Source organism: Varanus komodoensis, unplaced genomic scaffold, assembly GCF_004798865.1.
Source record: "Varanus komodoensis strain SLA01 unplaced genomic scaffold, ASM479886v1 scaffold15, whole genome shotgun sequence".
In the NCBI taxonomy this organism is placed as follows: Eukaryota; Metazoa; Chordata; class Lepidosauria; order Squamata; family Varanidae; genus Varanus; species Varanus komodoensis.
The window spans coordinates 19,851,739-19,876,785 of NW_025335440.1; the positions used below are offsets into that span (position 1 = coordinate 19,851,739).

The following is a 25,047-nucleotide window of genomic DNA, read 5'->3' on the forward strand; positions in this document are numbered from 1 at the left end:
GGGACTAGAGTTGCAGAGCCATGATATAATTGCTACCCAACCTCTGTAATGTACTGAGGAGAGTCTGATGCTCCTAGGTGGAGAAACCTGGTACATCCGTTCTTTTCCTGTTGATGGGATTCTCATCCCGTCATGAAATAGGAACTCTCTTGAATTTCTGGAGTGATCTCCCTGTACCTGTTAGGGAGGGCTGTTTTTAGAAGGGAAGGAAATAGACAATGACTCAGTTGCACTCTTTTTGGTCTGTAGCCGGCTTCTCAACTGGTAGGCACTGCTGAATGAAAATAAAAAAGTTCTTTTCCCCTTCTGCTTGGAAGGCACTAGCATCTTACATGTTTAATGTGGTACCAAAATGGGGAACTGAGGAGCTCATAGAAAATAGTGGTGAGTACTGGAAAAAAGGAGCCAGTTGCCCAATCTTGTACAGGACATAATTCCTATTTTAGATTCCTTGGTTAAGTCTTCTGCCACGAATATATAAAATAAATCATAGTCTGGTCAGCAGACTATGTTTGGCTCTTGAGCAGCGTTAATGTGCCACTTGACTAAGTTATGTCACTTTTCTGTAAGTTCATTATTTGGCTTCTTCAAGTTTAATTAGACATTTGTAATACCTAGCGCATGAAATTTCTTTCCACAATATATATTGCTACAGTTCCGAACATCTTTCTGTTTCAGACATGAATGAACATAGCTCTCGAAGTCATAGCATCTTTCTCATAAACGTAAAGCAAGAAAACACTCAAACGGAGCAGAAATTGAGTGGAAAGCTTTACCTTGTAGACTTGGCTGGTAGTGAAAAGGTAATTTTTTATATTGTAATGCTAAAGGAATAAAACGGAATGAACTATCCACAGTTCCAATGACCTACTGATACATGGAATCTTTGCAGATGTTGTACACCTTCACTTTGACCTTCAGAAATAGTTTCTGGGGTGAAGAGCAAAGGTGTTGCATTGTGAAGGGGGATAGGAAAGATAATTGTTCATTATTCAAGATAATTTAGATCCAGGCCAGAGTTTGTGGAATAAAAATTGATTTGTTGAAGCTTGTTAAAACTGCTTCTTTTAGGTTAGTAAAACTGGAGCAGAAGGTGCTGTACTGGATGAAGCCAAGAATATCAACAAGTCTTTGTCAGCTCTTGGAAATGTCATTTCTGCTTTAGCTGAAAACAGTGTAAGTATACCTCTTCTTTTGAAAATATTTGTTGCAAATTATTTAGATACAGTTGTTTTCCCACCTCCAACAGACCTTACCAGGCAGGTGTGAACAGCATGGCAAATTGTGCCTCTGTTGATAATCAAACCAATGGTGCCCTGCAAACAGGCCACAGTGATGTACAAACTGGGTCCATGTAGAATTCCTTGCTTGAAAACACTAAACTAGGTATTCCATGTATTTCAGCTTGGGCACATATTAAATATCTTTCACTGTAAAATACTTACCAAAAGCTGAGTTGTAATCATAACTATATTTTTAAAGTGAATGGCATTTTTTCTTTTGCAGACATATGTTCCATATCGTGATAGTAAAATGACCAGAATCTTACAAGATTCATTGGGTGGCAACTGTAGAACCACAATTGTAATTTGCTGTTCTCCATCATCTTACAACGAATCTGAAACAAAATCTACACTGTTGTTTGGTCAAAGGTGAGTAACAAGCTTCAGAGTATGGTTAAGTTACAAACCAGAGAGTTGGTAGTATGCTCTTCTGGAAACCAATGTATCTTGGATTTCCATCATTTCTAACAGGCTGCAGTTTATCATGATGATTCATGTCCATACTTAACAACAAACACATTTGTGCCTAATGACCATTGCTTTTACAACTTTTCATGAATATTTTTCTCTCTGTTCCTATATGGGACTAACACTAAAGTTAATATTTCTTGTTGAGTGACTGCCTTGTGCTTCTGCAACTTCCACAATCATGTGCAAAGTGAATTGAGTACTGTACAGGGTGGGCCAAAAGTAGGTATATAGTACTGATTGGGTCATGGACCTCACACAATGGACAAATTGAAGAAGTTCGTCTTGGAAGCATTTCTTGACATTGGTATTAACCAAAATTTGTGTCACAGTGTGGGAGACAGGAATGTTGCAGCATTGATGGAGGATATTTTGAGCACCTAAGACACTAAACGTGACCCAGCCAGTACTTTTTGCCCACACTGTATATGAAGTTCCAAGGAAAGAAAGTGTAACATTGGTCTCTGAAGCTGAATGAGGATGGCAAAAGAAAAATCAACCAGAGGTTTGCTTTAATGACTAAGAAAAATGTAAATCAAAGTTGAAGTCCTTGGTGCAGATAAAAATTGAATTCCCTTGTGAGCTGATTAGTCATCCTGTATCTAATTAGCAGATTTACGGGATCAAGTTCAGTGGTCCACTTCTAGAGATTGATGAATCCCGATTGAGTTTTGAGGTCAAGAGGAACTGTCCTGTAGGCTTAGCTGGCAGACCTGTCAAGGTTCTGATCACCGGCTGGAACTAAGAGATGACCCATGCTATTGATACGATTGTTCTCAAATGTCCTTGACATATTTGTAGAACCATATTAGCTCCTCAGAATTGTATAGGGGCCTAAGGTGGATGAAATTAGTGCATTGGTGATTAGAAGGCAAATAGTAAAACACTCTTAACGAATACAGTCAAATACAAGTAAGAATCCATTTGTGGTGTTATGTGGTGGTGATAGTGGCAAAAGTATCTTACTTTTCCACCACCATTGCATCTGTGCCGTGTTGTACACCTCTTTTGGTAGTTAAAGGCTTGTTGGGTATAGGCTTTAGGATAGAACAACTCAGACCTTTAAGGACCTGGTGTCAGCAATTCTGGAAAGCTTTTGTAAATAGAATAGGTTGCTTTCATGTTGATTTGGCTGAAACTGGATCCATTTATAATGACCCTTTTGTGACTGTTTTTACATATTATTTTAATGATGAAATTGTTATTGTGATTATTAACGTTTACATCATAACATTTTATGGTACTGCTTTTCTGTAAAACATTTTGGGAGCCACATGTGGTTTTTGTACAGTATATAAAAGCAATGGATGAATGAATGATTTGGCAGAATTTGGAATGGATAGGACTAGCATACCATTTAGTCATCCTGTGGAGTTTGGCTTGTGCAACCTGAGCGTGTGGACTAAATGTTTGAAGGAATGAGGCCTGCTGCTCGTTGTTAGATCTGTATCCTTCTTGGCTTGAGAAATTTGCCTAGCCTGAGTAACTGTCCCCCCGAGGTGATTGATGCCTCCTTGGGGGATGGGGAAAAAAGCAGTGGGTAAGGCCTTTGTTGGAAAAATCATGATTTTGGTTAATTATTGCTCTCAATTATTGATGAAGGGAGTGCAAACTTCTTGGCTCCTCTGGACCTCTTAACAGTTTTCCAAACAATGAGTGATGGTTTATCTGGGTTGAGCTTAGGAGATAGAGAATTAAAATAATTCTGGTCCTTTTTGAAGGAGTTGTTGTAAGAGGTGGTGCTGGAAGACCTCTTTTCCATCCCATGACCATTAGCTAGTAAGGTGCCACAAGGTTCCTTCCTGCCCTCCATGCTTTCCTTGGCCTTCCTCAGAAAAGTTTGCTGCTTTTGCTCATTTTAATCACTGTTTTTGCTGCAACTATCTCAGTTTTTATTGTGTCTTATTTCATACCATTCTATTGTGTTTTATTATAGTATGCTGCCTTTGGAGGGCTTCTTCCTTGAAACATAGCCAAGAAATGTTTTAACTAATACGTTGTAACTCCAATTCTGCCATTCTAGAGCCAAGACTATCAAAAATACAGTGTGTGTTAATGTAGAACTAACTGCAGAACAGTGGAAGAAGAAATATGAAAGAGAAAAAGAGAGAAACAAAACACTGCGGAACACTATTCAGTGGCTTGAAAATGAGCTCAATAGGTGGCGTAATGGTGAGTGATGACATAGGTTTTCAGTGATACTTACAATGCAAATCTGTAAGGGTATCTAACATGATGCTTGCACCTAAAAATTCGAAGTAGTTTTCCAGCCTGCTTTAAATGGTCTTACTGAAATGGTGTGTGTGTGTGTGTGTGTGTTGAGGATGTGTTTAGTGTAGCATTATCAGGCTTAGTTCCTGATATAATCCAGTAGATGGTATTTTGTGTCTGGCTTGAATGGTGTTAATGTAAATAATAATCTTTCAGTAAAATTATCATGTCAACTGAACTGACCTAATACTGAATCAGTTTATAAAACTATTTCCATCAAGTTGTCATATGATTGGAATTTTTGTCTTAAAGGAGAGACGGTACCTGTTGATGAACAGTTTGACAAGGAAAAAGCCAATTTGGAAGCATTTGCAGTAGATAAGGATATTACTATTACTAACGATACGCCAACTGCTACTATTGGAGTAATTGGTAATTTCACTGATGCTGAAAGGAGGAAGTGTGAGGAAGAAATAGCTAAACTGTATAAACAACTAGATGATAAGGTAGGCCAATTATTTAAATTGCCTGACATCCCAAGATATCAAAGTGGTTTACATAAAGCACAAGATAATATAAAAACAAAAATGCATTTTTAGATAAAGCTTTATCAATATCAAGTTCCATTTTCTGGTGATTTCTAAATGGAAGAATTATATGTTCAAATCAAAATGATAGTGAATGATAGAATGAAATAAAAGGATGCAAAAACATAATTTGCTGTTTATGTACCATGTCCTTTAATTGATCCATATGTGCAGTTTTAAAGCTTCAAATGATCACTTGTTTATTAATTTAAAACATTTTATCCCTTTCCAGAAGGCTCAGGACGGCTTACAATCATAAATAATACTATAAAATGCAATAATATAATGATTAAAACAGTAAATAATAAACATAAACCATACAGTTCATAAAACTAAAGAAAAGAAGGAAAAGAAAGAAATATATTAGGTAGAATGCTTATGTAACATGTTATTAGATAGAATTATTGCATTTTTCTAGTGCTTAACCAAGACACTTCTGGCTCCTGTTAAACAAATTCCTAATCAACCTTTTGTTCAAGATATCCAGAACATAAATCAACACTATAGATTTAACTGTGTTGTACAAACATACTGTGTAACAATTCTCTCTGTTAGGAGATAAACTAATCCCCAATAACTTGATACTTTGAGGTTTCCCCATAATATATGTAGTCAACATCTAAGCTTCATATTGCCACAAATATTCATTCTATAGATTCTATCCCTTTTTTGTGGTGGCATACTGCCTGTATGATTTTTATAACCCTGTCAATTCATAAGCCCTGCTGACATATTTTTCCTCTTCCATTCCCAACTCACACATATGTGTTGTGTCCTTTTAAAGTGTAAGTGTACAGGCAGGGATGGTCTTTTTTAAAGTGAGAATTTGATTATGAACTTTTTGGGATTCTTTTTTGGATGAGAAGCAGGATAAAAATACTTTACATATAAATGGCAAATATAATTTTATTTTAACTGAGCTTCTTTCAAGGATGGTACTAATCATAACAGTGCATTTACATATAGACTTCCTCCTACAACCCATCTGTATTAACTATCCAGATTTTTCTAACATGAAGTGCTTTTCTTCGGATACTGAATTGTTGGCTTGAGCACTCAATCTGGAAGAACGTCTTCATGCAGTGTTACAGAGTAGAGTCCCTTAGTTTTGAAAATGGGGTTACTGCTTGGCCTGCAGACTTGCTGTTTTAAGAAACACAAGCTGAAATTCAACTTGAGATGCAGAACTTGTTGATCTTTTAAATATTTTAACTGTTGTCTCTAATATGGAGGGTCAAATCTTTTAACAAACTGATTTTTTTTAATGAGAACGTGCACTTTTAAAACTTAGGATGAAGAAATCAATCAACAGAGTCAGCTGGTAGAAAAGCTAAAAACGCAGATGTTGGATCAGGAAGAGGTGAGTTTTACTATTTTATAATTTTGTTACTTTGTACAGAACAAAAGATCACATTATATAGGTAAGATATTAAATGGAAACATAGCTTAATGTTGGAATTGAGAATATTGCTGGTGATAAGGAAGTATGGAAAATGTGAAATACTAATAGTATGAATTACAATTTGTAAATGTTTTGGGGAAATGTTATATATTTAAATTAAGCAACTAATTTCAAAAGGGTTGCTATTTGTTTAACTGAGGTAGTAGATTCAGGAACATCACTGATAGTAGATCTCTACAGACTCTAGTACCTTTTAGGATTTAAAATAATGACCAGCATCATTACAGAATCTTGGCATGAAATGACTAGTTACGGCATGATATAACCAAATATAAAAAATTGGGGGAAATACTTAGCTATTCAACAGACAATAAAAGGATAATCAGCAGTAGCTGTTAATTGCTTTAAGAATTCTCAAATGAAGAACATGACTTGTGCGGTTTAGGAAATAACTTCTGGTAATCACACAGTTGTCTTAAAATCTCTGTGTAGCTTCTAGCATCTACCAGACGGGACCAAGACAATATGCAAGCAGAACTGAATCGTCTTCAAGCTGAAAATGATGCCTCTAAAGAGGAGGTAAAAGAAGTGCTTCAAGCCCTTGAGGAACTCGCTGTCAACTATGATCAAAAGTCACAGGAAGTGGAAGACAAGGCAAAGGAATATGAACTGCTTAGTGATGAACTAAATCAGAAATCGGTAAGAAATAAGGGAAAAGAACTGGTAAATGTCTTTTCTTGCCAAATGACACAACTGAAGAACTATTAATTTTAAACCTCTTCAAAATTGTATTTTTGAAAGGAAACTAAACTGTCTTTAGTGTAAATTTGTATAAATCTGTATGCCCATCCATTTGGTATTGTTTTCTTCAATAACAAATAACACAGCATCCATAACAGCAAACATAACAGCTTATTAATGAATTGGGTTTAAATTCCTTGTACATTGAAGCAGTAGGAACTTTGGGTTGGAGACAATTTATTCTTACTCATTTTTATGAAGTGCCTTAAGTGTGGTGCTGTTTGGGCCTGCCATTTGAGTCAACATGAATGCTGTGCAGGCAAATAAATTGCAACAGATGATACATTTGGCACCTTATTTAATTCTTACTTTGCTGTATTGTTCTTTGTTTTGAAATTTACGAAATCTCTAAGGCAATTGATCACTGCTGACCAGGAAATTATTTGATATTGTCAGTCTGCAAGAAAGAGGATTGCTTTTATGAGTCACAGTTCATTAAAAGCTAACAAAATCCTATGGGTTAGGATCCAGCATCTGCCTTCAATGAGAGGAAGGGATATCAGAAAACAGCATGTCTGTGTACACCAGTTGCTGAGGAGTTTGGCAGGCAGAACTCTTGCCCATGCTGCTTGAGGGACTCTGTGGATAGCTGGCTTGCCACCATATGAGCAGAATGCTTGATGGACCATTGCTCTGATCCAGCATGGCTTTTCGGATGTTCTTAAAGGGAATCCCGACTCATCGTAGCCTACCCCATTCAGCACGATTGCCTGACTTCCTGATTCAGTTCTCACCCATATAGTGACCCACTGTAGCATCTTTAAGCCATGATAAGCTGTGCCGCAGACTGGGCAAATATTAAATATTCACCCATCACATAACACTAGGGACAGGGTATGTTTAAACGGTTTAAAAACCCTGCAGCCTGGCTTTGGATTACATCATCTTGAAAATTCTAAATGGTTGCTTGCACATGTTACAATTCATGGTAGCTTATTTAGTTGGTCAAAGCAACCTTTAGCCTTTTCATAAGAGAGGCTGCCATGAGAAAGAACAGGTGGGGAAATCCACATTCACCACAGCTATTAATCCTGTTTTAATCTGTCTTGATTTCTGTTTAACAGAGTATTTTTCCAGGAAGAGTAGGAATTTATGTACTATGTATGTATGTCATGAGTGGAGCCAGCAGGTGCTGGGGGTCAGACTAGATGACCCAGGAGGTCCCTTTTGACTCACGCTGTTTCTATGTACTCCCTCATGTAGGAATATCTAGAAAGGTCATTAGATATCTTGGAGAATATAAAAAATGCTGTTGGATATGTATAGTCTGTTAGAGTTTGCATATCTAAACATATAATTCATTGCAAAACTTTGAATTTGACTGTTCCTTGCACTATTACATCAGAGAATGAGTGTTTATGTTAGAGAGTGGCTCCTAAGTTCTCTCCTACTAGTAGTATTCTAACTAAAGCCAAGTTAGGAGATCCTGATTTAAACTATAAGTCTACATTTGCATTCTATGAGGCTTTCAGACAGACAAATTTGTTATTGAAAATCGACCTGCTATTACTTACACAACACAGGATTTAGAAAGTTGGCTGCCTGCCCTTTGCTGAAAAGTATTAAGTTCAACATTGAACAATAGCTATATGCCTTTCTTACCTTGCATTTTAAGTTTCATCAAGTTTGTGTAACTGCTTAACAGCATTGCAAGATCTGAGTCATCATATTTCAAAGTGTGCATGGAGACTTCTGCAGTCTTCTATATAATTATGTGTTGTGCCATAGACTTGTTCTGTCTTGTCCGATTTTCACTGGTAGCTCAAGAATCCTTGGAGTGCAACACTGCATAGCTTCTGCTTGAAAAGAAGAAATGGGAGTTTAGGACTCTGCAACCATAATATATAATCCTTAATAGAACTGCCATTGTTAAAATGTTATATTCTCAAAAATTTTAATTTCCACCTTCAAAAAGGAGGCTGTTCTGTATTTGTCTTCAAGGACTTGAACCTTAATGAAAGTTGAAGCACAGTGTGTTTGAGGTGCTTAAAGATTTCCTGTCATTCAGCATCACTTGCTATCAAAGTCCTTAGGTTGCTTAAAACTTGAATCTAGCTTCTCATAGGCTTTGAAGAAAATGTAGTCAAAACTTATCCTTGACATTTGCAAGGAAGAATGATAGTGGTGGTTGCCTGTACCTTGTCTTAAAGCAGCATAGATAAGCAGGCAGAAAATGCAGAAGGAGGGAAGTGCTGTAGCAGTTGGCATCACTTTATGAAATACTTCACATCTTGGATGGGCATACTTGCTTCTTCTCTCACTAACAGTTCAGACCTGCTTATTTCTTAACAAGCTTCTCCATGAGAACACTCATTACCTGGAAGAGTCTTTTACTGAAATTATGTTGTTAATGTTTCCTGCCATATTTAACTCTTATTTTCTTACTGATTTGGTTCTGTTTCACTGTGTTAAAGGATTTGTTGATGGGTTAAAGGGTTTGGCTAATGGGTTGCCTTCACTTTTTTGTACTTCTGTTGTCTTATATTGCACTATATTATTGGAATTATGAAATTATTGTAAACTCTGCCTTTTGTTCAGTAAGCAGTCTTGAGAGGTTTAGATCTTGAAAAATGGCCTTACAAGCCTTAAATTGAAATTAATATTTATTTAATTATTTGAATTTTATTTTATTTAAAACATTTTTACCCAATCTTTACCTGAAATGGGTCTCAAGCTGGCTCACACATCGATAACAGTAGGATTAAAATGTGTAGAATAAAGATAAAGTTCCAGTTTAAAAACCCATCAACCCTTAAAGTACTGAGAAAATAAAAAGTTTTTGACCTGGTGTGGAAAGAATAAAGTGCCATGGGAGCAAATTCCAAAGCTGGGACTTGCTCAATTTTTATGCTGCCTCATTAGCCATAATGTCTGAAGCTTCCAAATATTTTTCTTTAAAAGCAATTGCAGTGGGGGCCACCCCAGTTTTGAATTCATTGAGTCTAATGCCCTCTTCCCTTGTGCTGCAAAGGGTCAAAATCTGAACTGTTCGACTCCCTGATTCTCTTTTAGTAAGGGGTGTTAGTAAACAGCCCTTTCACTTTGATATTTTCAGAGTTAGCTGAACTACTCATTTTAACTTCAGTAAGTGGTGTCAGTTTAAGAAGCTAACAGTTTGAATTGATGTTACACAAAATCTAACCAGCTGCTACTTCATTGTTCAGTAGAATTTCACATGCATTTTTAAGAAAGCATGCCCCCTCACGCTCTCTAAAATTTAATAGTCACCCCTGTGTTCATTTCAAATGCCATTAGAGTTTCATTTTGGTACAACTGATTTAGCAAGGTTCCTAACATTTAGCGAGTCATTTTCTCTCAAGAGAAAATGCAAGTAATTGCGTAAAAGGCAAAGCCTACATCTCTTTTAGAGAATTAATATAACTGTAGACCAGGGTGGTCCAACATGTGGTTCTCTTGCTATGCAGAGCCCCTCGTTACCACCCCAGTCCCAGCGATGGCAGGGGCATGATTACAGTAAGCTTTCCCAAGGCCACTATCCTATCCTGTCCTCAGAACAGGTTGGGTTGGCAACCTTGTGAGGGCTTGCCTCAGCTTGCCTCTGCTGCTCCAGCTGATAAGCGCAAACTAGAGGGGTGGGATTTGGGCTTCAGGGACATGAGTCCTTGGAGCCCAGAAGTTGTTTGAGCAGTGAGACGAAATTGGGCCTCAGGTACATGCCCCCATGCTGTGGCAAGGCTTGGGTGGGGAAAGCTATTGGACCTGGATGTGTCATGTCCTCTCTTCATGGCAGAAGATGGGAGCAGACGATACTCTAAACAAAGAGGAGGTTGGGAAGGGCGGCAGGATGGAACTTGGTCCCCCCTCCCCCCAGTGCCCACTCTCTAGTGTCTTGGCTCAGCAGTAGCACAGGTCAGGTGGAAGTCTGGCATATCTGCAGTGGAGTGCATCCTTCCTGGCTCTTCTACATGAGACTTCTTGCAAGGCTTTCCTTGCTGTTGCATGCTTTGGACAGTGCATCTGGGGCATCCTCCTTTGGGTTACACTATAGAAAACATTTATTTGTAAGAAGAAAACAATTCTGCTAAGCACATACTTCAGCCAGCAAGGGATAGCAACTTCAGAAATGGTTGTGGTTCTTGGGAGTCTGTTAGATGTCTTAGCTGACTGGCTGCTGAAAGTACTGGTTGGATAACTATATATATATATATAATTTCTTGCATCTTGATTTTTTTCCAGATAACATTAGCTAGTATAGATGCAGAACTTCAGAAACTTAAAGAAATGACCAATCACCAGAAAAAAAGGGCAACAGAAATGATGGCATCTCTGCTAAAAGATCTTGCAGAAATAGGAATTGCTGTAGGAAATAACGATGTTAAGGTAAGTGTTAGCTGAATTATATCAAGAAGCATCAGAATAATTTCTCTCTTCCTCCCCATACCCTGGCATTAGAAATATTCCTTTATTATTTCTTATTATGCAATATAAACAAAAACAACACTATCACCATGTTTAAAAAGGAACAAAACAAACATTACCTTTTTTGAATTTAAAAGTGCATACCATTGATTACAGGTATATTTATATTAGTATTAACAGAGCACATTATTTTTGTTATTACATTTATAGTCGTCCTTTCTTTTGCCAAAAAAAACCCCAAGCTGTCTTAACAAGGTTCTCTTTCTGTCGTGCCTGATGCCTCAACAGAGGTGGCACCTCACAAGGAAGGGTCAAACGCCCAAAGAGAGAATCAGACATCAGAACAGGAGGACTTATACTTGAGGCCCTGTGGCCAAGTGACCCTTCCACAACCTGGCTTGGGAGTAGCTGAACAGGTAGCCATCCCTCATCCTGACCCTTTACCCCTTGGACAAACAGCCAAGCCTCTGTCCGACCACGAGGGCCCCGAGGGAAAAGACACTAAAGTTCTGCCCTTGAACAGCGTGGGCAGGATACCCCCCTTCCTCCCGACGCTGAGTCTCCTGAACAAGATACAGAAGACGCAGGAGGCGGGATAGATTTGTCTCGCGCGACTATTAGACATAGCTTACTAGCTTACGCTGATTGGAACAAAAGGAGGCTTTGTCCCACCTCAGGGGGGAAAGGTGGGGCAAAGAAAGCTAATCCCATGTAGGTTCCCTGAGGGACGTCACTAAGAAGACAGCAACTAACTTGTAAAGGTCATTGCAGTAGAGCTTATTCGTAGCATCGTAAATCTTGTAGAAAAGGAGCAATAAAAGACTTTAGTTTTATTGCCGGCATAAGTTTGGGTCATTTACGACTGTGAGCTGACACCTCACAACACTTTCCCTCCATTCTATCATGATGACAACCTTGTGAAGTAGGTTAGGCTTAGAGTGTTTGGCTCCCCCAAAGTCACCCATCAAGCCCCATGGTTAGAACTTAGATCTTGCACATCCCTAGTCCAAACTTATAACCGCTATGCTGCATTGGTATTCCTTAAAGTGTCCCTGTATGTTAACAGTGTGGGTAAAAGCAACTTAATTTAGAGGATAGGGAAGTGTGAAGAGGGACTGAAATTTTGGGATTAGAGGATTATATCTAAAAGGGGGAGGTGTAGTCACCACCCATTCTTATGAACCTTTTTGCATCCTGACTTTGTCAATATCCATGCATGTTGCTTGCTGCATTTTGACATGAGACATTGATGAGGCAAGTATTCAAGTTTTGCCTAGTTTAACTCTCTGTTTTATACTGCCTAGGTTGGGACAGATTGCATATGCAAAGTGGTGGTGGTAGTACAGAGTAGTTACATGTGAATCAGTCCATAAAGTTCAAGGAGGCTTTTCAATCCTCCTTGAATTAATCTGATCGTTTCTCAAATGTGATCTGGCTTACACAGATTGGAAGATAATTTTGCAGCGCAGGTGGTCCACATAATTTTGTCTAAGGTGCATAAAAATCAATGGATTTTTAAATTCAAATCAGATGATTTTTTATTTAAATCTGATTTTAAAAATTTAAATTGGATTTTTTAAAAAATAGAATGTTTTTGATGAAAAATCTATCTAAAGATATTTTTCTATTTAAATTACATTACAGTCCAAAGGTTATTTATCATGAAATAAGGATTAGTTTTTAAATTATGTAGCATGAGGCTGTATATTCATTCACTATTTTAAATTTTTGATAAATGCATTCCATTAATCCATTCACAATGTCATGCTCTTCCAGAGGTTTCTGTCAGATTATTGGGAATTTTTTACATCTAGAATATCACTGGTGCTTGGTTTTTACAGTTCCCAAAACTGAATTTGTGTCACATGGCTCCTTTTCTTAGCAAAAATGTTATAAAATAAACATACAGATTTGAGAAAAATCCTTAATCCCATTGTCCCCTTGTAAATCTGTGTACACAGAAGCAACCTCTTACTTCTTAAATATGAATTTTTTAAAAATTCAGTGAATAGCAGAAGATTGTTGGATGTGGAATAGATCTGTTCAAGAAGCTAAGGCGGGGCAAGCAGTAAAAATGAAAGTGAAAGCTTTTGAACAGAATATGCTACAAGTCTTGGGTTTTTTGTGTGTATAGTCTGAAGTTTACCATGTGATTCTTTCCCTGGAGGAGAAAACTTATAATGGCAGCAGGCTGTAAAAGAGACTCAGTTTGGGAATATTTTAAAGTTATTAGTTCCTCTTATCTACAGGTAATACAGTTCCTGTATTATCTTAGTTCCTGTAGATAAAGTTCCTCTACCTACAGGTAATGCAGGCATGTGTGCAAATTGCATATTAAACCATGATTTAAATCCAATCTTACTGACTAGTGATCTAAATCAATTTGATTTAAAATCAAATCAGCTCTGATTTTGTCACAATATCAAATCTCTTTATACAATTAAGTCGTGTACCATGCAGATTAACAGGATAGAAATACCTTGTCTGTTAAACTGTTGTAGATCATTTGCTAACATTTCAGATGTTTGGAACTAAACAGTAGTTCTTCCTTCTCAGCAACCAGAAGGAACTGGCATGATAGATGAGGAATTCACAGTTGCCCGACTGTATATTAGTAAAATGAAATCTGAAGTGAAAACTATGGTGAAAAGATGCAAGCAATTAGAAAGTACACAAACAGAAAGCAATAAGAAAATGGAAGAAAATGAAAAAGAATTGGCAGCCTGTCAGCTTCGTATCTCACAGGTGAATGTGGTTTGGCTTTGTCAATTAAGTTATTTCTGCCTCCTGATTCCAGAGTTAGCAGTTTGTTTTATCATACATAGGTAATTGTAGTTTAAAAATTAATACAAGTGACACCTGTAATAATATGTTGCAGAGTGGAGTGCTGCTGTACAGAACTCCAGTAATTCCATTCCATTTTCCCTCTCCAGTTGTATTTATTTAAAGCTTTGTATCCTGCCCTTCACAATATGTCAGGGCAGTTTTCAGTCCTATACCACTAAAAGCTGAAGAAGAGAGAGAACACTAACTAAATACCATTATTTTGCAGAAGTCTTATCGCCACAAATTATTTTGCTTTGTACACCACAGAGTGAAAAGTGTACGCCAACAATAGCTTTGTAGAACAATGAAGTATTTTGGTGAATTGTTGATGAATACAGTAGAATGTATTCCTGTTGAAACTTGTCCAGTCTTGCATTTTGCTGAATTTGTTTATATGTTACATTGTGATATTTATCCTATTTTTATCCTGGAAGCATGAAGCCAAGATCAAGTCACTTACAGAGTATCTTCAGAATGTGGAACAGAAGAAACGACAGCTTGAAGAATCAGTGGATTCCCTTAATGATGAGCTTGTGGAGCTTCGAGCACAAAGTATGAGTTACTTTATACTTGTTACTTGTGCGGTAGTTAGAAATATGAATAAAATATATAAAGTAATATAATTAAAGTAAGGCTGCATGCACATCCCCAACACACACTGAGGATTCTGCTCAATTGGCCTTTCACACATGCACATGCCTTAAAAAACAGTTTAGAATAGTTAGCAGTGGGTTACAAAGTTGGAGTTTGTGTTTCCTGTGTTGGTATAGGCAAGTGTCAGTGGTATTTTGCAACTTTGTAGCTCATTGTTCCTATTTTTTCAGATTTTCTTTTAAAGCACTATTTGCAGCAGAATCTTCTGGAAGCTTTGGGAAGTGCTCAGGTGGCCCTGGGCTGCCCTAATTTTTGCTCTGTGGATAACACAAGTTTTTTCAAAAATTCAAGCTGTGGCCAATGCTTGTCATGGACCAGAGGACATCTCAGGGCTTCTGCAGTGTCTTCTGGGATACTGCAGAAAGACTGGGTGGAGAGAACATACAAGTCTTGTTGTGCTTCATATCTGTCAGGCACAGAGAAATTTTAACCACAATGCATAGTTAAAATTCCCAGGGGTATTAACATATTGTGCAAACCCCACTCTTTATATACACATAGACTTACCTCTGCAAAACCCACAAGGGTGTATCTGGTAGTCATAGTTGGAAACAGTATCCTCAAGATGAGATTCTGGTGTGATCTTGTAGGATTTTTATACTATTTTTCTAAGGGGCATATTTGTTGGAATGGCATGCTATGATCTTTCAGCAATTGCAGTTGTGAGTTCACAAAAACATGTATGATCCTTTAGCTAAAAGCTTTTTTCCCCATTAGAAAAAGTTCATGAAATGGAGAAGGAGCATTTAAACAAGGTTCAGACTGCAAATGAAGTGAAGGTAAATACATTTTTAGTGTGTTCTAATTACTTAAAATCAGCTGTTTAAAAATGTAATTTCTGTAATGATGTAAAATAATAAGATTTGTTGTTGTTGTTGTTGTTTAGCAAGCTGTTGAGCAGCAGATTCAGAGTCACCGAGAGACTCATCAGAAGCAGATTAGCAGCCTGAGAGATGAGGTTGAAGCAAAGGAAAAACTAATTACTGATCTGCAAGAGTAAGTTTTGCAAATTATGGGAGGGTTGGGAATAGCATTATAAACTTAAGGCTTGAATCCTGTAATCACTTACCTGGACTTAAGTCGCACTAAAATCAATAGTGCTTCTGCCTGAATAGAAATGTATAAGCTTGCCTTCTAAATCTTTCCTTAAATAAGTGTTTTACTTTTATATGCTTAAACTCTTCAGTCTTTTTGTAGCAGGTAGTAAAATCCTATCTGTATTCACACAGGTGCAGTGCAGGACAGATCTCACACAGATATTCTTTCTGTATCTGTTCACCAGGATTTAAGACTTACTTTGAAACATTTTTTCCTAATGAAATAGAGCTTAATGTTGTTATCACTGAAATAAAATGGAGGCACTCAGTTCAAAATTGACTTATTCTATATAGGAGTTTATTTTTGAGTCTTGCTGAATTTGACTGCCCTTCCAGTTCAAGTCTAGATTGATAATCAATTCTAAAGTTATATAGTTCAGTCTAACATTTATATTTTTAATAATTCTATGTAGTGTGCAGATTCTGATCTTGGTTATTGGCATAAAAGGAGCCAGCTCAACAGGCCTATTTCAGTGACTAGTGCCATGTATCACAAGATGGGGAAGTGTTGGTTTTTGTGGAAGTTTTTTGCTTTATCTTTTTTATTTAATGTTCAGTCAAAATCAGAAGATGATGCTTGAGCAGGAACGACTGAGAATTGAGCATGATAAGCTGAAAGCTACAGATCAAGAGAAAAGCAGAAAACTGCATGAACTTACGTAAGTTAAAACGAAGTAGTGCCACTGTCCTGGGGTGGTTGGAGTGTTGTCCCGGAGACCTGTGAGATCTGAGTTCTAGCCCCCACTTGGCCATGAAACTTACTGGGTGACTTTAGGCCAGTTATTTACTCTCAGACTAGCCTACTTCACAGAGTTGTTGTGAGGCTAAAATAGAGCTTCCTAAGCTTTCTTGGTTCCTCACTGTAATAATCATAAGCAGCAGCAAAAATAGAAATAATCTGTCGGGGCATATCAGCGATATGTGGAAACAGTGTTCATTCTGAGTTAATGTTTTAAGCAATGAATTCACACACTTAATCTATCCTATAATATCTACATGTGGGTAACAGAATAACTTCTTGTGTTATAATAAGTGTTTCCAAATTAATGTGATCATGTGTGCTGCTTTAAAAAGCCCAAGAACTGTTAGAGACTGAATTGGATTTTGAAAAATATTGCAATGAGGGACTAGACAGGAAAGAATGAGTTATGTTAAAAATACTGACATACTTGGAGGTTCAAAGCACACTACTTAAAATGTTATTTCAGTTTTCTTGAAAACATTTCTGACTAGAAGAATCTTATCCAAGTTACTTGATAGCTTACAGTATGGGTTCATAACATTCTCAATTTACAGTCTTCAGTTTCGTTTTATAACTTACCCTATTATGTGTAAATAAAGGTGTAGGTGTAATACTCTCTGAATTCTTCAATGTTTTAAGTCATAAAATCAAAGGAAATCACAAAGGAAGGACATCAGATATTTGTTCTCTACTAGTGTAATGTTTATATACAGTCATTTTTCACCAAATAATGTTCAAGAGTCCCTTTATCTTCCCTTGTAGCTACCCCTCAAATAATAGCCCTGCATGTCTGTTCAGGTGCATCCTGTTAGAATGCTTTGCCCTGCCACTAAATTAGATGCATTATTTTTATTCATGTTCTATAAAAATATGAAACATCCTTCCTTCCCACCTGCCCAGCACATTGCTATGAGATGGAGGAGGCTGGCTGGTGATGAGTGGTACCAACACATCGCCTGGCTTTTCCCTATGTGCTGGCAGGGTTTTTGGTCTTTTAAAATTTACTCTTCTATTTTTGACAAATTACTTTACAAGCAATTTCCAGATGTGCTGTTGTAGTGTTTATTGCCTGACCTTTTGTGCATTCTTACATCATATTCTGAATACCTTGGGTTACCGTAACACTCTCTTGGTTGTGACCTCAAAAGTATTAGGAAATTTTCTCCCAGGAGGCTGGCTTCAGCCCAATACTTTGAGCTTTAGAATGTGGGCAAGGACTACTTTATTCCATCAACTTTAATTGTACTGATTTTCAGTGTGGTAACAGCTGCACTAAGAATGTGCATCATACTTTCACTTTTTAAGTTTTACATTATTCTAAGCTACTTGATTTAAATTGGGTGAGAGACTGGAAGAAAAGTAGTTGAGAAAACTTTTAATTTTTTGTCACTCTTATTAACTTAAGGGTTATGCAAGATAGAAGAGAACAAGCAAGACAAGATTTGAAAGGTTTAGAAGAAACTGTGGTAAGTTATCTATCCAAAAAGCATCTTTCTTGTTACTGTATTTCTCAGTTAAGAATACTTGTTAAATCATTTTTTTCTGTTGTTAGGCCAAAGAACTTCAAACCCTGCACAATCTTCGAAAACTGTTTGTTCAAGATTTGGCCACCAGAGTTAAGAAGGTAATAATAAATACAGTTCTTTATTTCACAGCCATGATTTTCATACCTTAGGAATCTAAACTTAGGTTCATATCATCTTACCACAGAGTGCAGAAATTGACTCCGATGACACTGGTGGCAGTGCTGCTCAAAAGCAGAAGATTTCTTTTCTTGAGAATAATCTTGAACAACTCACAAAAGTCCACAAACAGGTAACATGCAATATTCTTGCATCTCTGCTGTTTCCATGACTAAAAGCTTTTTGACTATCACTTTTATCAAAGCTTAGTTCTTTGATTTATGAGTTTGTCTCCCTGAATTGCTATAAGAAATTCTGAAATAAGAGTCAGTTTTTTAGTTGAAGTATTAATAGGTAAAACTTAAACTTTATTTATTTGATAAAATGTGTCACTGCCCTATTACAGTTGCTCTCATGGATACAGAACAGAACAAATAGTGAATGACAAAAGAATGTTGTGGCAACTCGATTCTGCACGCGTGTGTGTGTATGTGTACATTTTAAATTCAAGGATTATCATGATATGGAAAACTTTAATACTCATTTTAAGGAAAGTTTATTTCCACTGTGCTTCAGGCAGTGGCCACTGAAGAAGACCATGAACTTAGCTTTGAATCTGTGCTCATGAAAAATGCTGTTCAGAGTTTTCATAATTTATTTTTCAGGTCCTGAGAGTGGGTAAGGTGGGTTTATCTGTAATTTAGATGAAAACATAAATCTTTCTCAAATTCTCCCACAAATACAACTAGCTCTGGGAAAGCCTCATTTTTAGGGCGGGGAAAGCAGGCTCAAACTGAACTTCCTAGAGGAGGCAGGGCCCTGCAATACTCCAGGTATTCCTCCCGCCTTGTTGTGGGAGAAGACTTTGGAGGCTTTCCTGTGCACTATGAGAGCAATCCAAACAAAAAAGAAGGCAGCAGCGATGACAGAAGAGTTGGAGAGTTAAAGGAACTCAGCAGAGAAGAGCAAACCATGGAACTAGGTTGAAGATCTGGTGGCAAGGAGGAATCCCCAGGGCAGCTGCTGAGCTGAAGAGGAACCTCCCTGCTACGTTAGTTCTTCAGCAGATGCCAGGGCTTGTGCTGCTACCATACTGCATGTGTCACAGACCTTGCCACTGCTGCTCCAGAGGAAGAGTAGACAGCCCACAGGCCTCCCTGTCCAACTGTGGCTATGCATTGTATTCTGATTATGAACACAACATGATAGCAGTGACTGGAAATTTTCTTATTGTATGCCATAGTTATCTTCCAAAATATGGATATTACAGTTAGGCAAGGTTATACTGAATAGACACAAGATATGAATAAGATTTCTTTGTGAAATGAAAGACATATATTTATATATATATATTGGTATATTTTTCCAGCTGGTACGTGACAATGCGGATCTTCGCTGTGAACTTCCAAAACTGGAAAAGCGGCTTAGAGCCACAGCAGAGAGAGTTAAAGCTTTGGAATCAGCATTGAAAGAAGCCAAAGAGAATGCGTCCCGTGATCGCAGGCGATATCAGCAAGAAGTAGATCGTATTAAGGAGGCTGTGAGATCAAAGAATATGATCAGAAAGGCACATTCTGCACAGATTGGTTAGTAGAGCAAGTGAAGCATTAGTAACTGCCGATGTGGTATATATTTGCTTCTTGTTGTCCATTTCTTGATCACTAGGTTGGTGTACCTGGTTTTCAAAATGGTGGGAGATGGATAGCATGTCCATAAATTCATAACGTGAAAGTCAATTGAGAACTTGAAGTTGTCTTGAAAAAAATTGGATGGGCAAGTTAAAAATGGTTGCAGAATGCTTTCTGTTGTCTGCAGTAGTACGTTCTGTATTTTGTACATTTAAAGCATTTTATTCCACTTATCCTCCAGAGAGACTTATCAAAATTTAGAAATAAGGCTGCAACTTTACCATATAAAAGGCACAGTGTATAAGGAGGAGGAGTTGGGAGGGAGAAGGAAAAAAAACAAACTTGAGTACTAAATCTGTAGTTATAAAACTCAGCAGTAGTAATTTAGCAGGTCATGGAGCTCAGTCTAAGCACAAGGGAAGAGCTGCTTGCCATTTCTTTGTCTGATCTCAGTAGCTGCTTAGAGGAAGCAGAGTGTTTAGATGTATCTGTAACCAGGCACAATGGAGAATGCCCGATTGCTGTCTTTATTAGGGCATTCGTTACTGAAACAGTGCAGTTTATGGATTTAGATTATTTAGCAACACATACACATTTAACAGTGAAACATTTTGTAAGATTTACTGTGCAAGAAATGTTGATGCTATATATGGAGGTGATTTTTGTGAATCTTACCTCTCCTGGAGGAGTTTAATATGCCCCTGACAATCTGCTCTGCAAGGTTGGGGTGGGGCTTCTTCCAGAACAGTGTGAGGAAGTAGTAAAAAGGCTGTAGAATTGCCACTCCAGCCGCTTCCCTTGATGGGGAGGCTCCCCTGGATCCCTGTTCCCTGTGCCAAAAGGTGATCTTCATTTGCCAGAGGAATAATTCTGCCTCTAACACTTCTTACCTTTTTGTACCAATATACCTTGTTTCAGAACACAATTCCTAACCTGGAAATAAAATCAAAGTCATTAATAAAATCACAATGAAACCATAGCAAAACAAGTTCTCAGGATTCTTCTCACAGAACAATCAGTGTTTGGTGCCCTTATTAAAAGAAGGCGACAGTCCAGCTGGAGCAGATTTGAGTTCATTATAGGAATGCACAACCATGAAATTAGTAGTTTGAATTGTCATAAAATTAGGCAATAGGTATCTTGGCAGAGAATCGGGGTTTGTTTTGATGTTGTATTTGTGATTTTATGTTAAAACAATGACTTGAGTGCTACAGAGTGCTTGAATTTCATAGTAGTTTGGCTTTGATTATCAAAGTTTTAAAGAATAAATGTATCCCTTTATTTTAGAAATTTTCTTGCACAGAAGCATACAATGATATAAAGTCATAAACACACCATTAACAGTAAGAACAACTAATAGTGCTGTGGCATGTTAAAAATTAGCATTCATTATGTGATAAGGTTTTTGTCCTGTGAAGTAACTGTAGTCCACAAAACTTCTTCCGTTATAGTCTAAAGTACTACAGGGCTATGAGTAATTTGAACATGTGTATGATGAGTCACTTCTACAAACATTTCAGCTGTGCTGTTCCTTTTTCATGTTATTTCCGCAGGAATAGGCAGGTTAGCTGTTAAATCCCAACCCTGCACAGATAATTAAAACAGAACAGCTAAAGGGTTTGTAATAGTGAATAGTAACCCTATTCAGTAAAAATACATCACAGTACTTCCCTAGATCTTAAGGTCTATTATTACTCCCATATTAAGTGTGATTTTAAGTATAAATCCTAATACTCCACATGGCCTTGATTCACCTTTCATGATTGTGTTTATTCAGCTAAGCCTATTCGTCCCGGTCAACATCCAGCAGCTTCTCCAACTCATCCAAGTGCAATTCGTGGGGGAGGTGCTTTTACTCAGAACAGCCAGCCGGTTGCCCTTCGTGGAGGTGGATCACGGCAGGAGAAAGCATAGATTTACACTATCAAGGTTGGTTCTTTACTTACTTATTCTGTTAAGCTTGCTGTCTTTAGCTTATGATTTTGGTATTTACTAGGAAAATACAGAACATGACTCCTTATTTGAATATTTACTCAAATACACAGAAGGGGAACATCAACATTTAAACAAATGGACTAAGTTAAATTTTAATTCATTCAGGACTAAACAGATTTAGAGTAGATTTCTTGGGTTGACCTTTTCTGTGTGGTGGCTATAGCTTATCATAGCATCAATACAGTGACTGATCTGACAGGATTAAACTTGTTATTTGGACCACGTAGAAGCAACATTAAGCATAAGATTAAGGCTTTCAATTGACAGCTTTTATAGAAACTGAGATGCAAGCAAGTTTGTGTACATGCTGTAGAGAGACAGACAGAATCTGTGTGTGTGTGAGAGAGAGAGAGAGAGAGAGAGATTTCTATACAAGTCAGTGCTTAGTGTGGAATAATAGCAGTATCATTGTATAATTGCTTTGGTACTAGCTCTGATATGATCTCTGCTGAAATCATAGGGCAAACTTAGACTGTAAATAGTGTAAATGTTAAAATTTGTTATTGTAAAGAATGTTAAAGGTTTTTTTCTGTCTATGCATAAGTTTCTTTGGCTGTTTCTAGATGCTGAAAGGTACATGCAGCATGAAGAGGATTGGATATCGCGCAATGAGAGTCATTCCGTGGCAGTGATTTCTGTCTTTCCCTGGGGACTGTAGGATTATTTTTTGAAAACTGTATAAATTATACTGGTCTGTACAGCTCTCCTTATTCTGACTAATTTGGCTAATTGATTCCCAACAAAACTAGGAAAGATCTTGTTCTTCTTGGAAAATTGACGTGTAATTTCAAATGTAGCTCTCATTACATGATCTGTCTTTCACGTCTTAAATTTAGTCTGCACTGTGCCAAGTTGAATGTATGTTAAGCAACACCTTAGTTAAAATTTCCTAGCTTAATTTATGTATATTTAATGGTCTTAGGGAATGTGGAACAATGTTGAAGTAAGTTTTAATTTTACCACTTTTAATAACACTACTTGACCCACTCTTGAATTAGAGCAGCACTGTACATTAAGTTTGCCTACATGGCTGTATAGAGTATAAGACTAAAATTATTTGTACAGTATGCAATTACTGAGTTGTGCTTATGACTCTCTTCAGGCACTGAAGTCTCAAACATGGAACTAAACATGTATGTTTTGGCAAGGCTATTTAACTGTTTGATTAAATCAATCTGTTACCAGGTTAATGAGTTAATACTGTATAGCAAGTAGTAAATGTAAGTTTACATGGAAAGACTTGGCAATGACTTTCATCTGTCCTGTTTCTGATTATACACAGAATGGCATGATGAGCTGAAAACATTCTGCTTCATCTTGAGGAGCCTGTAAGTGGTCACCAGAACTATATCAATTTGGTTAACTGTTGTAGTGAGAAATCGGGACCTTGTAGCATTCTTTGTTATACTACACATTTAACCTAAAAGTTTAAGGTAAACTAATTGAGTAAATAAAACAAGTGAATGAATAAAGAAGACAAAGTGGGGGTTTAATGTAGCCAGAAAGGTCAGATGGATACGAACATTGTGCTACACCAAAACTGTACTGTAACTTACTTGTAAATTTGGAGGTCTGTAAACACGTGTAACATGAGATACTATTCAGGCATCTTAACTGCCCTTCATTTTTGGTTTTTAAATCTTGTGAGTTTTGTCCTACAAAAAAGCACTTGTATCTACAGGCTATGGAAGTTCAAATAATATCTTTGACAGAGGGTTTCTGCTTGGTATGTTCTAAAGGTTAACAAGGCTTTCTCAATACAGTAGGAGACAAAAGAAGAAATTTTGCAACAGTGGAGATGTTCTGAAGAGCTGCTTTTCCATAGTAAATTAATGCCAGTTCTGTATCTTACTACAATACATTCACAGGCACTTGGGGGTGGGGTGGAGGTTTTCTGTAGAACTTTAACTTTTTTACAAATGGAAGTATTTGTATTATGATGGAGCTTAGTAATAGAAAAAGTAGTCTTTTTTCTATTCCTTAACTTCTGATTTTTGTCTTTTTTTTATTCTAGCTTTTAGAGGCTGTATTTTTTATCAGCCAGACCCTTGCTAGTTTGGAATTGTCATAACAGCGATTTGTTCTTTTTGTGCTTGAATTAAACACTCCAAACTTCAGATGAATGATTCTGTACTTAAGAGGGACTTTTACAAAGAGAAAAGAATATTTAAAAATATTTGTATCTGTTCTTGGTTGTAATGGGCTATGTCAATTTCTCAGCAGTAACCATTTTGTTTCAGTCCCGATTCAGTTTACACAGTTAAACTCTGGTTTCCTGGCAATATGCTCAAATGAAGCAGGATATTTTCTCATGGCTGTTTATGGTAGTTTCCTGTAAGTAATGTATCACGGGTTTTGGTGCTGACATGGCTGTGTAATTAAGCGGTTAAATAAACTGTAACTAGCATGTAGCTCAAAATGTACATCCTTTTTATACCCAAGTTTTTATTTTATTTTAACATATTATGACGTTTACAAAGAACCGCAACTTAGACGGTAGAAAGGACTCTATTTAGGTTACTGGATCACCTATGCTAGGTTACATGGACAGGACAACTTCTGGTTTTGTAAATTTGCAACAGAATTCTAAATGCATTGCTGTTTGCATTTGTGGTCTTTGAGTCTTTTATTCATCCACGTCATTTTTTAAGAAATTGTTTAGGCTAGGAATTGAGTGACATGAAAGAAGTTCAATTAAATTATTGGCATACTAGTACTGATCAAAAATTAACTCTAATTTAGTCATAAAAGGACAAAACTTGGTCTGTGAACACAGTAGTTTATTCTCAATGCATGAGGATGCATTGAAGAATGAATGGCTTGGAGAAGATGCCACATAGTTAACTACCTGCATGCTGTAAATGTTTTTGTGTTTTAAATAAAAACTTTCAACTTTAGTGAACTTCCTTGAGACATGTGTAACATTTTAATGTAGCATCATTTTGTAGCAGCATGTCTACATAGATTTCACTTAGCTGCATTCAGTGTGAGCAATATTTTGATAAACATGAGTTCTAGAAGGGCCCCTTCATCAGTCAACATGTATTGTGCCCATTAAGGACCAGTTCATAGAACAGTAGAGTTTGAAGGGGTCATGAAGGCCATCAGGTCCATCCCCCTGGTGTTTCAGGACACCCAGTTTACATGAGCACACTCAGATTCCTGTCCAGTTTCTTTTTTTGAATGTCTCATGTGGGAGAGCTCACAGCCTCTCTAGGAAGTAGTTCACTATGTACACTTAACGAGTAGGATGAAGGTTAATGTGTATATATTTATAGATGAATACATGCCAAATATACATGGTAAACAGGTGGCATGAGCATTGCATGATAATATTTTATTTATTATGTA

At 37.2% G+C, this 25,047-nt stretch overlaps 1 protein-coding gene across 3 annotated transcripts in view; it reads left to right on the top strand.

The window, feature by feature from the left end:
* Positions 1-24,602, top strand: part of KIF5B (kinesin family member 5B) — a 37,494-nt gene extending 12,892 nt beyond the window's left edge. Inside the window, exons 8-27 of one of the 3 annotated variants that reach the window (XM_044424743.1) lie at positions 679-803; positions 1,072-1,176; positions 1,507-1,652; positions 3,775-3,923; positions 4,275-4,468; positions 5,841-5,909; positions 6,444-6,650; positions 10,950-11,093; positions 13,689-13,877; positions 14,393-14,516; positions 15,330-15,391; positions 15,499-15,608; positions 16,267-16,368; positions 17,857-17,917; positions 18,004-18,075; positions 18,162-18,266; positions 19,443-19,659; positions 21,479-21,630; positions 22,260-22,269; positions 22,979-24,602. In XM_044424743.1, coding sequence (XP_044280678.1) covers positions 679-803; positions 1,072-1,176; positions 1,507-1,652; positions 3,775-3,923; positions 4,275-4,468; positions 5,841-5,909; positions 6,444-6,650; positions 10,950-11,093; positions 13,689-13,877; positions 14,393-14,516; positions 15,330-15,391; positions 15,499-15,608; positions 16,267-16,368; positions 17,857-17,917; positions 18,004-18,075; positions 18,162-18,266; positions 19,443-19,659; positions 21,479-21,615 — 2,318 coding nt within the window. In that variant the 3' untranslated portion in view covers positions 21,616-21,630; positions 22,260-22,269; positions 22,979-24,602. Of the gene's footprint in view, positions 1-678; positions 804-1,071; positions 1,177-1,506; positions 1,653-3,774; positions 3,924-4,274; positions 4,469-5,840; positions 5,910-6,443; positions 6,651-10,949; positions 11,094-13,688; positions 13,878-14,392; positions 14,517-15,329; positions 15,392-15,498; positions 15,609-16,266; positions 16,369-17,856; positions 17,918-18,003; positions 18,076-18,161; positions 18,267-19,442; positions 19,660-21,478; positions 21,631-22,259 lie in introns of all 3 variants that reach the window. The other 2 variants (XM_044424742.1, XM_044424744.1) reach the window with 2 other exon arrangements.
* The last annotated feature ends 445 nt before the right edge of the window (positions 24,603-25,047 follow it).